This window comes from Setaria viridis, chromosome 7, assembly GCF_005286985.2.
Source record: "Setaria viridis chromosome 7, Setaria_viridis_v4.0, whole genome shotgun sequence".
Lineage (NCBI taxonomy): Eukaryota > Viridiplantae > Streptophyta > Magnoliopsida > Poales > Poaceae > Setaria > Setaria viridis.
Window position 1 is genome coordinate 27,062,499 of NC_048269.2, and position 12,244 is coordinate 27,074,742.

The 12,244-nt window shown below is 48.1% G+C and overlaps 1 protein-coding gene and 1 pseudogene across 1 annotated transcript; both read left to right on the forward strand.

Annotated features, from left to right (window-relative positions):
* The first annotated feature begins 1,239 nt into the window (after positions 1 to 1,239).
* Positions 1,240 to 5,639, forward strand: LOC117864814 (cytochrome P450 704C1-like; annotated as a pseudogene).
* A 1,817-nt stretch (positions 5,640 to 7,456) lies between these two features.
* LOC117862487 (cytochrome P450 704C1) lies at positions 7,457 to 9,852 on the forward strand. The gene is made up of 5 exons (XM_034745978.2): positions 7,457 to 8,075; positions 8,192 to 8,559; positions 8,648 to 8,983; positions 9,092 to 9,295; positions 9,448 to 9,852. Exons 1-5 carry the CDS (start codon positions 7,637 to 7,639, stop codon positions 9,628 to 9,630), a joined length of 1,530 nt encoding a protein of 509 aa, XP_034601869.1. The 5' UTR covers positions 7,457 to 7,636; the 3' UTR covers positions 9,631 to 9,852.
* Positions 9,853 to 12,244: the final 2,392 nt, after the last annotated feature.

Consider the following 12,244-nt stretch of genomic DNA (forward strand, 5'->3'; position numbering starts at 1 on the left):
GAGTACTAGGTACACGTAGTGCGGGATGGTCATGAATTTGATCAATGCGGGTTTTCCGAGGATGGCATGATACGAAGTTTTGAAGTTTTGAAGTTTGCCACCTCGAACTGGATGTACTGTCTGATAGTATTCTTTGGTCCCAAAGGTAACTTGCAAAACCACCTGTCCAAGGGGTACAGCCGCATTGCCTGGGACAATCCCGTAGAACGGAGAGTTCATTGGGGTGAGCATGTCAGTGATGTCGAGGCCCATCTTCCTCAATGTCTTGGTGAAGAGTACATTGAGATTGCTACCACCATCGATGAGTACTTTGGTGAGTCTGGAGCCAGCGGCTATAGGACCCAGGACAAGAGGATACCGTCCTAGGTCTGAGAAACTAGTCCATTGGTATTTCCTAGAGAAGGTGATTGGCACCTCGGACCATTTGAGGAACGTTGGTATTGCTGGTTCAATGGACATGATCTCTCGAAGAGCGAGCTTCTAGGACCGCTTAGTAGCAGTACCCGGTGTGCCACCAAAGATGATGTTGATGGTGTTGGAAGGGTTCAGGAATTTTTTATTGTCACCATCATCTTTGTCTTCCTTGGCTTTGCCCTTGTCTTTAGTACCAGAAGGTTTCGGCAGGTCTTTCATGACTCTGCGTAGACTGTAACAATCCATCGTAGAGTGCTTATTGTACGGGTGCCATGGGCACTGCTTCTTCAGGAGCTCACTGAATGAAGTCCTATCTTGATTCCTTCCACTACTTTTCTTTGATGATTATCACATTGCCGCAACAGTATTGTCTGGTTTTCTCTTACGATTCTAACCTCCCGATTAGTTACTTCGGTTGTTATTGTTGGGGCGATCATTACGGTTCTTGTCGTTGGGCTGGCCATTATTCTGATTATTGTTATTCTGGCCCTTGTTACGATTAGACTCGAACTGCTCGATTTCCTTATCTTCTTCGTCTACCCACACATGTATCATGATCTTGAGAGATTTGATATCATCAGGGTGTCTCCTGCTAAAATCCTAGAATATTCGGTGGTCATAGAGATCGTTCTAGAAGCAATCTATAGCATCGCGCTCCGTGATATCCATGATTCTAGCCTTCTTGTTGAAGAAATGATGTAGGTAACTGCGCAAGGTCTCACGTTATTGTTGTTTGACTTGAGACAAGTTATCCTATTGTTAGGATGTTGCATTGCCCCTGTGAAGTTGTTGGTGAATGCCACTTTGAGATCCTTCCACGTGTCGATGGAGTTTTTGTCTAATGACTCGAGCTATGTAAGTGGCACTGCCTCCATACAGATGGGGAAGTAGATGGCCTTAGTGTCGTTGTTCCCTCCTGCTGCCTGTACTGACAGTGAGTAGTACCGCAACCATTGGACTGGGTCCTGCTTGCCATCGCACTTGGTGATACCTGGAGGTTTGAATTTCTCCGATAGAATTGTCTTTCTTACTCGTCTTGAGAAGGTGAGGAACCCGTCAGAATCTTCTTCTAGGTACTCGACTTCTTGCTCACGCTTATAACGGCGTCCGTCAATAATAGTACGGGCGTCGCGGCTTGCGTGGCTCTTGTTATGGAGATCCCGTACTGGGCGTTCAGGCTCTAGGTTAGCCCCACGGTGGCCATGGCCTCCCAAGGTTCCTGCCCGACTACTCTTTGCTCTAGCTTGGCTTGGTCTGGCGCCTTCAATTTGACTTGGTTTGGACGGAGTGCACCTATGGCTACTGCCATGTTGACTACGCTGGGATGGGATGTGTGGAACTGAATGTATCGGGTTTCGCTGATCGATTTGTTCATATGCGCACTCCGCCAGTTCAGCCAGTTGTCTAGTGTACTTGTCCTATGGCATTGCGCGGGTAATAAGATCAATAGATGTGATGGTGGCAAGAGGAGTATGATGTTGACACGACTGAACTGCTTCAAACGCATTATCCAAGTTCATGATCGTTAAGTCTGCTGCAAGGCGGCGGCGGCGCTATGCTCTTGCGGCGTTTCTTGCTCTCGTCGAGTTCTTTGAGCTTCAGTTTCTTCTCCGGCAATGTTGGCGGTTAGCTCATCCTGTGAGACATCATCCGGGTGACATTCCTGCCGTGGATTTTTTTTTTGTTGCTCTTCATCTTTGCCTTCTTGTCCAGCAATGAGATCGAAGAGTTCTCATTCCGGCGAATGGCTTCCCGAACTTGACGTGATGACCTCTGTCGTGCCCTCTTCCCCGTAGATAGGCAACAGAGGAACTTCCTCCTAGAACGGGAGGGTGTCGAGGTAGGAGATAAGACGTGAATTGTCATTCTTGGCGAGAGTAGGTGGCTTCATATTGGGCTAGTAGACGAATCTGCCTTGTGAAGTTGATGTGATTACTAGGCCCTGCTGTGGATCTAATAAAGGGGTCTCCTCATCCAGGTCCGAGTAGTAGTCGGGGTCCTCGATCATATCTATGTCGGATTGTGATCTGGACAGTATGGCTTGGTAAATAGCACTCGTATTTCGAATTCCGAACGGAAATCGACTTGGGTCATAGTCCGATTTGCATGTTGGCTTAAGCGCCAGCTCGTGAAAACTAGTCCGACTAGCGGGAGAAGTCGAGTCATACTCGGACTCATCCCTCTGGTATCTGAATATGTCAGAAATTGAAGTTTCGTCGAATTTCTCGACGAGATCCTCCAGAGCTTGACGCTAGAGTTTCATGGCATGCTGCTTCTTCTCCGGAGCTGGCGCAATGTGACGGTGGAAATTTGTAGCGCCGTCTGTGATGCAAACCCAGGAGCTGAAGATGAAAGTCGCGATCGCTTCGAACACGATGATTGGCTTGATGATGACTTGGGCCATCGAGTTCACCAGCAGATCCTCATCGAGAGCCCCTACCTGGCGCGCCAGCTGTCGGTGTTTAGACCCGGAAACCTACCGAGGGGGGGTGCTCGAGGTAGTAATTAGTGAGTGGGGCTCACCGAGATCAGGAACTCGAAGGTGAACTTAGACACACGATTTAGAAAGGTTCAGGCCGCTTGATTGTGTAATACGCTATGTCCTGTGTGTTGGTTGGATTGAATTGTTTTGTAGGGGGTCACTGCCTCGCTTTAAATTGCCGAGGGCAGGGTTACAGGTCGGTTGATTTATAAGAATACTAGTCGGATTCGACTAGATGAGTCCTACCCTAACTGCTATGAGTAGTTTTCCTAATCCTCGACTAGTTCCTGTCTTGCTATGTAGACCACGCCGTCCTGCACCGTATTCTCCATGTCTGACACGTCTCGGTGTCCAGCCCTGTATCTAGGACTATACAAACCTTCTGGTGGGTCCATAGATGTACGTACAACAGTCGGGACCCCCTCCATTTCTCAACATTGTTGCCCGGTCCCTAGCCTATATAAGGGGAACCGGGCTTCCTTTATCTCTATCTCGCATTCAACGCATACACCCGCACATCGCATGAACACTTGCTTGCAGGAACCCCGTTACAAGCCCAGTGCACTTGATCCAAGGAACACTTGTCTCTTGTGTGCTAGCTATCGAAAGTGAGGAGAGCGCGGCGTACGATCACTAGTCGGCGGTTTGAAACACCGACATATAGATGCAAATTTAAGGGTTAATTTATGTTATTTTTAAGTGATGGGTAATTTAATTACAAATTTAAATATTGTTTATAATGGAATAAGTGGGTAATGTTGATGAAGATTAGGGGTTACTTCAGTTTATTTTATATAATGAGTAATTTAAATATAAATTTAGGGGTTACTTTATGCTATTTTTATAATGGCATAGGTGGATAATTTTTTAGAAAACATAATAGATTAAATGGCTATGATAACTTGAGTCTACCGATTGATGGTTAGATGTTTTACTTTTTTATGAGAATTTCTAGGATTTTTTTTTTCTAAAATGTCCACCTAAGATCCTATATAGCTTAACTTGTAGGTTGGGTACTGCTAACGTCCAATGAAAAATTTTCAATCGCACGCTCCATTGCAATATTAAAATAAAACATCTGCAACATTGTAAATCTATAATTAAAATATAAGTGGCGGCACCAGCGGAAGGTTGCCAGCCACGAGTTCTCCACCCGGGTGCTGCGCGACTGCAGCAGCGCCGTGTTCCGCGACACGGCCGCGGAGCTCGCGGGGATCGTGGCCGCCGCGGCGCGGGGCGCCGGGGAGAGGCTGGACATCTCGGACCTGCTGATGCGGTCGACGCTAGACTCCATCTTCAAGGTCGGGTTCGGCGTCAACCTAGGCTCACTGTCCGGGTGCAGCAAGGAGGGCGCGGCGTTCGCCAGGGCGTTCGACAAGGCCAGCGAGCAGGTGCTGTACCGCTTCTTCGACTTGTTCTGGAAGGCGAAGAGGCTCCTCAACGTCTCGTCGGAGGCGGCCATGAACCGCTCGGTCCGCACCGTCAACGACTTTGTGTACGCCGTCATCGACAGGAAGATCGAGCAGATGAACAGCGACCAACAAGAATTCGTGCGCTCATATACTTCACAGGACATTCAGGATGCATGGAAACGAACACACGCAGGGTTCTGACACGGCGATGTTTCTCTCTGGCAGGCCAAGAAAGAGGACGTCCTGTCGAGGTTCCTGCTCGAGAGGGAGCAAGACCCGGCTGCTTCGACAACAAGTACCTGCGGGACATCATCCTCAACTTCGTCATCGCCGGCCGCGACACCACGGCGGGGGCTCTGGCCTGGTTCCTCTACGTGCTCTGCAGGAACCAGCACATCCAGGAAAGGATCGCGCTGGAGGTGCGCGCCGCCACCGCCAGAGGGACCGCGACGTCGGCGCCCAGGAGTTCACCGCGAGCCTGACGGAGGACGCCATCAGTAAGATGCAGTACCTGCACGCCGCGCTGACGGAGACCCTCAGGCTGTACCCAGCCGTGCCCATTGTAAGTTGCCAGTGCCCACAACCCGGCACGCAGCGTAAGGTTTTGTGAACCTTACGCTTACGCCATGACTCGATTGGCGGGTGATGGATTTCGTTGGTGGCTGCTGACTGCTGTTGCAGGATCTCAAGTGCTGCTTGTCGGACGACACGTTGCCGGATGGCTACGCTTTGAAGAAAGGGGACGCGGTGCTCTACCAGCCGTACGCCATGGGGCGCGGACGCTGAGGAGTTCAGGCCGGAGAGGGCTCGACGACGATGGCGTATTCGTCCCTGAGAGCCCCTTCAAGTTCACGGCTTTTCAGGTGAGTTCCGGCACCATTTCGCTATACGGATTGAGTTGCTCAATATAATCTGCAGTAACATCTTTTGTCGTCTGATTTAGTTGCTCAATATACAGGCAGGGCCTCGCATCTGTTTGGGAAAGGAATTAGCGTACAGGCAGATGAAAATCTTCGCGGCTGTGCTTCTCTACCTCTTCAGATTTGAAATGTGGGATCTTAATCTAAAAAAAGATTTGAAATGTGGGTTGCCAACGCCACCGTGGGCTACCGGCCTATGCTCACGTTTAAAATGGACGGGCCGCTCTATGTTCGTGCGTCGTCCCGGTGGGCATCGTGCTGTACTCGTGCCTGATATCAAAAGGTCAAACGTCTGCGTCTCTTTTTATCCGGCAACGGGAGAACTGAGAAGTGGTCCGGCCTCTGCCTATGTGGAGGCATGGACCCTTTATTACTTCCTCTGTCAGTATAATTTGATGTTTTAGAAGCTACTTTCTTCGTCCCAAATTACTATTCTTTTTGACTTTTCTATTTGCATAGTTTTTTATATGAACCTAGATATATATTATGTCTAGATGTATAACAAAAGTTATGCACCAAGAAAAAACAAATGAATAGTATTTTAGAAAGGAGGGAGTATATACAAAATTGTAAGTCACTTTGGCTGTCCGAAACGTCAAGTGATTGAAGACGGTGGACGGATGTAGTACTTTGCTAATCATATATAGACCAAATATGATTACTATATTATTTGCAAAAAATATGATTAATATATCAAACATTAACACTGTCTATACGTGCGAAAGTGTAAGACGTATTAATTTGTTCAAAGTAAAGCTTCTATAATTTTGATTAAGTTAAAAAAATGCGCATCTACTCCGTCAAGTTAGTATTTATTAAAATGTCTTACATTTGGATCAGATGAGTTATTTTGAAATGATTACTTTTTAAGATTATCTCAATTCCCAAACTATTTTTTGGACTGTCTACCTTAGTACAAGATTAGATAAGATGACCCCTAAATAGTAATATATCACCAACGATGTTAGAGTGTGCGGCGAATTTCGACCCAACCCGCTATATCTATGAGCTGACACCCCACCAGGCCTAGATCCACTGGAGCCCAAAACAACAAGGTCTCGGACCATACTCAACCCAAAAGGCTAGCCCGATGGGCGAGGGCTACCCCACCTTATATGTGTTCCCCCATTATCAATCTTTGATGTGAGACTAAACTTTACAATCTTCCCCATCACACATTGGGCCTAATTCTTACATCACAAGCAACCCATGTGATCTTCCGGAAGATTACCTCAGATAGGGAGTCCAACTCTCCAGTCACAACATAACCACATGTGTATGGACTCCCTTGATCACTACGTGACTCCGTGACTCCGAAGATTTCCAGGATTCCTGACATTTGATTCTTATATCACTTGGAAGAGTGTGCAACAGATTCCGATCTAGCTCTCTATGCTCACGAATCGGCACCCCACTAGGAACAGATCCATCGAAGGCCGCAACAACAAAACATCGGGCCTAACTTAACCCAAAAACTAGCTTGATGGATAAGAGCCGCCCCACCTTATATGTTGTACTCCTCCACCATCAATTTTCAATGTAAGATTTTTAGTCCTATCAAACTGAAATAATTTAATAAGTCAATATGCTTTCTTAGAGGAACTCTAACATATCCTATTTCTCCAATCCTCTTTATCTTGTAATTAAAAAATCAATAAACATTCAGTATAAGGGGGGTGGTGCTGCCTTTATCTTCTCGAAAATGTGGGACCCACATATCATTATCAATCTTTTTTATAAATAATTTTTTGGATACAATTAAAACGACAAAAAATTATGTGTGTAAAAACATCCATAAATAAAAAGTTTCACGTGAGAGGTTCTTTGAATAACATTGACATGAAAGTTGTGCTGAAATGTTATTGTGTCAAGCTCTGATCATAAATATTCATATAAAAGTTGGGCTGAATAATTATTAATTATATGAAATGGTAAGGAAAGTTATATCTAAAAATTGCACAAATAAGTATATAACTTTCTACAAATAACTTTCACAAGCAGCGATAATCAGGAAAGTCACATATGAAGCGGCTATCGTGTTCGCACCATTTCACATAAGTCAAAATGAGGAACTCCCATATTTCAGGCGGTGGAAGTGTTCGATAAAATTTGCCAAGCGCCTAGTGATTGTGAAGTGTGAAGCCAAAGTCATAAGACGTGATGTTACACGATGTGTGCTTCCTTGCAAAGACATGGAGTATAATCTTAAATCAAAGCCAGACGGAGGTGGTAGTGATGACCAAATTCAGGCACCGTGCTTGGCCATCTTATCTGATCTGATATTTTTTTTCCTGTCCATCACCGCAAGGTCCGCAAGGGATTTTTTTAATCGAGTGGCAGCAAACTCCTCCAGTGCGTCGACACCTTCCAGCAGCCTCGCACCGGGACGCCAGCACTCACCGCCGGGCATGGACTCGCCACCGAGCCAACCCGCGCTGCTCGCCCTGACCCTTGTCCTCCTCCTAGCGCTCTACCTCGCGCGCCGGCGCCGCGCCGCCGGCAAGAACCGGAAGTACCCGCCGGTGGCCGGCACCGTGCTCCACCAGCTGTTCAACTTCGGCCGCTTGGTGGAGTACCAGACCGAGCTCGCCCGGAGGCACCGCACCTTCCGTATGCTCACCCCGACCAGCAACTACATCTACACCGTCGAGCCCGGCAACATAGAGTACATCCTCAAGACTAACTTCGCCAACTACGGCAAGGGGAGCGCGCTGCACGAACTGGCCGAGGACCTCCTCGGCGACGGCATCTTCAACGTGGACGGCGCGAAGTGGCGGCACCAGCGGAAGGTCGCCAGCCACGAGTTCTCCACCCGGGTGCTGCGCGACTACAGCAGCGCCGTGTTCGGCGACACGGGGCCTGTTCGCTTCAGCTTATAAGCCGGCTGAAAAGCTGAAATGGCTGATTTGTTGTGAGAGAAAAACACTGTTTGGTGGCTGATAAGCTGGCTGAATAAGCTGAAGCGAACAGGCCGACGGCCGCGGAGCTAGCGGGGATCGTGGCCGCCGCGGCGCGGGGCGCCGGGGAGAGGCTGGACATCTCGGACCTGCTGATGCGGTCGACGCTGGACTCCATCTTCAAGGTCGGGTTCGGTGTCAGCCTGGGGGTGCTGTCCGGGTCCAGCGAGGAGGGGGTGGCGTTCGCCAGGGCGTTCGACAACGCCAGCGAGCAGGTTCTACACCGCTTCTTGGACCCGTTCTGGAAGGCCAAGAGGCTCCTTAACTTCTCGTCGGAGGCGGCCATGAAGCGCTGGCTCCGCACCATCAATGCGTTCATCTACGCCGTCATCGACAGGAAGATCGAGCAGATGGGAAGAGACCAACAAGAATTCGTGAGCTCTCTGCAGCGTGCAGCCTCGCCATGGTGCGCGCGCGCGTTCTCCTACCATTTTCTGACTCAGTGATGTTTCTCTCCGGCAGGCCAAGAAGGAGGACATCTTGTCGAGGTTTCTCCTGGAGAGGGAGCGAGATCCCGGCTGCTTCGACAACAAGTACATCCGGGACATCATCCTCAACTTCGTGATCGCCGGCCGCGACACAACCGCGGGGACTCTGTCGTGGTTCCTCTACGTGCTCTGCAGGAACCAGGCCGTCCAGGACAGGATCGCGGAGGAGGTACGCGCCGCCGCCACGGGCGGTCGCGACGTCGGCGCCCAGGAGCTCGTCGCGTGCCTGACCGAGGACGCCATCGGCAAGATGCACTACCTCCACGCGGCGCTGACGGAGACCCTCCGTCTCTACCCCGCCGTGCCCGTCGTGAGTAGATCCTGAACTCGGCATCTTCCTGGACAGCAGGTTTCACAATTCACGGAAGGGCTCGTTGATTGGGTGATGATATTTCGTTGCGGGCTGCTTCTGTTGCAGGATGTGAAGTGCTGCTTCTCGGACGACACGTTGCCGGACGGCTACGCGGTCAACAAAGGGGACATGGTGAACTACCAGCCGTTCCCCATGGGCAGGATGGAGTTCCTGTGGGGCGCGGACGCCGAGGAGTTCAGGCCGGAGAGGTGGCTCGACGGCGACGGTATCTTCGTCACCGAGAGCCCCTTCAAGTTCACGGCTTTCCAGGTGAGATCTCACGTGGTCACTCACGTTCAACCAATCAACAACCTGTCCGTGATCTTTTCAGCTCCAACATCTGGAGTGTCCTCTGTCCTTCGCCTACCGTGACATGTAGCATGTCACATGCTTAGCCTGTTGTCTTTTGTCTGTTAACACAGGCAGGGCCTCGCGTCTGCCTGGGAAAGGAATTCGCGTACAGGCAGATGAAGATCTTCGCGGCCGTGCTTCTCTCCATGTACAGGTTTGAGATGTGGGATGCTGACGCCACCGTGGGTTACCGTGCTATGCTCACTCTCAAAATGGATCGCCCGCTGTATGTTCGTGCGTCGCTCCGACGATGATATGGGCAATTTGTGTATGTCCCCATCCTCTGGTGATGATAGCAGGATTTGAATATGCCATCCTTTTGCTTTTTACGATAACGTGGAGCTCATTAGTTGAGTATATTATATTGGATTGTCTTTTAGAAAGCTGATGCACGCAAATAGAATTTTGTGCACAGATTGTTGGACAATCCTCGGTTTTTCACTTAAAAAAGAACTAAATCTGAGTATTTCTTCCTATTCGGTGTTATATAGTAGTTAAACTTTTTAAAACGTATCAGAGATCTGGCATTTACATGGCACCTGTGTTGAAAAATTTGAAATCCGGGCAAGTGCGGGGCTCCGCGATTGTTGTGTAACACATCTTAGTGGTTGGATCAACTCCCTCTCACGTCCCTTAGCACAAAGTAGATACAATATGAGTAGATATAATTTAACTAAAGCATGAACAAGTGGTGCGATAAAAAAAGGAAAGAAAGAAATACAACAGAAAGGTAAAGAAAAAAAACTGTGTGAACCTCTTGTGCGCTAGTACTCTCGCTAAAATGTGACCACATCCAGAATTTCGCATATTACTTTATTCATGGCCTGGATCTGATATGGGCAATTGCGGACGAGGGACGGCGATAGTTGTTATGCGGCGTAGCCGATGACGTTGTTGAGGTCAGCTCCATTACATTACATTAGTTACCGCGGAGCGCTTCTCAAATAAGCCTACTAATATGCAAAACGCATTTCCGTCAGAAGCGGGTCTAGTCCAGCTTCTACGTTTTAGTACAAACGGAAGCTGTAGGGAGAAGTACGGCTAGGAAAAGCTAAAAAAAATAGCACCATTTGGCTACTAATTTCAGCTTATTTTGACCATAAACAGGATTTAAGCTATTCCAAACAAGACCATAGAGTGGTGTATCTTGAACCAAACCATGCTGCTTCTTAAGCAGGATCTAGCTCCTTTTCCGTTTGTATCATGCTGCTTCTTTGGGTATAAACCCAGAGCACTTGGTCGAGCGATAGTGGCGCTTGCGACGTCGCGCTCCTCGCTAGAGGCGTCGTTTTGGAAACCCACGTCCATACTATGCCGTCACGACGAAGCGTCTTCTTTTATTTCTTGTTCCTTTTCCCTTCAAAAACAAAAATAAAAAAATGGAGAATGTGGTGGCGGCGTTGGTGTGAATGCCATGGTGGTGGTGGTTTGGTGGTCTGCCAGCGTGATGGTCTAGCGAGCGATGGTAGCTGGCAATGCTGCGGAGAGTCGAGTCGAGTGGTGCTTTGCGTTGAGCGGCACAGATTGACGTCCCAATCCAACCAGCCGATGTTGTTTGTTGAGTTGTGTTTGAGTGGTGTAATAGAGTTGCGGCGCGTATTTGATGATCCAATCCAACTAGCCGATGTTGATGGATATGTTCTGCCCAGTCTAGGTTTCCTTCTTTTTAATATAATCGGTAGTTCTTTTCCCTGCTCTCTCTGGAAACAGTTCCCTTGAGGCATCATGTCGGTACAAGTGCGACCATGGCACAACGTCATTCCAGGGACTGGTGGAGCCTTGTATCCAAGGGAAGTGGGCCCTGGACACGCACCGGGGATCGATGGGAACCATTGATAATGTGTGGACCCATCCCGGTACATGCACGTCGTGTGTTTAGGTACACCTTGCAAGGTTAAGAAATTCGATTCGAATCGTCTGTTTCTCGCAGTTATTGAGACTGATTGACCACTATACTGCATTGAGTAAGAAGATGAACAATGATGATGCTTAATGTTAATCGCTTATTCTACCATGCTTGCTTAGAATAGATGCTTATCTAGAATGGTTAATCAACTAGAATTTGATACTAAAACTTGAAAGCAAGGACTCACTTTAGAAGATTTTGGCAAAAACAACCCCTCAGGCAAAAATCATTGCATGTCTAGGAGTCGGTGGATTAGATACCACCTATCGGGTAAGTCTTGCGAAGTATTAGTATACTCAGCCTTGCTTATGGCTTTGTTTTTAGGTAATGAAATTGATGCAATGGTTGCTAATTTGACTTGGTCGTGCCAACTCCCTCCGGGATGGACGGTTGAGTGGGGCACCTCCTCGGCGGGCGAGGACCATGGTGAGTGATGTTATATACGGCTTCAACATGATGTCATGTATCATCGTTAGATTATCGTTCCTTTCCGCTGCACTTGAACTCTGAACCACTTTATGAATTGAACTCGGTTTGTAATAAATAAATATGGACCTCTGTGATGTTTTCATCTGGATTGTTGTAATCTCTGGGCTCGTCTTTGTATGAGTATTTGTATGTTTGTTTCGATCTCAAATACATGGTTGCATCAGGAGAAACCCGACAGACTGTCATCTTGATCCGATTAAAGTGTATGGTCGCATTTAAGGCGATGTTTAGCACACTTAAGCCGGATTAATTTTGGTGGTTCTGCCACAGAAACCCTCCCTTCTCTCTCTGTTCATAATGAGCTTGCCAAGTCATGACGTGTCATATAACTTAATGTACATGAAACCCGCATGACACCTCCAGTGAGATTGACCTTAATTATATTGGACATGGACTCTCTGGCCTAGTCTAGATAGTTAAGGTCTGTTTGGTAGAGCTCCATCTGATTCTGATTCTCTTTGAGAGCTGATTCT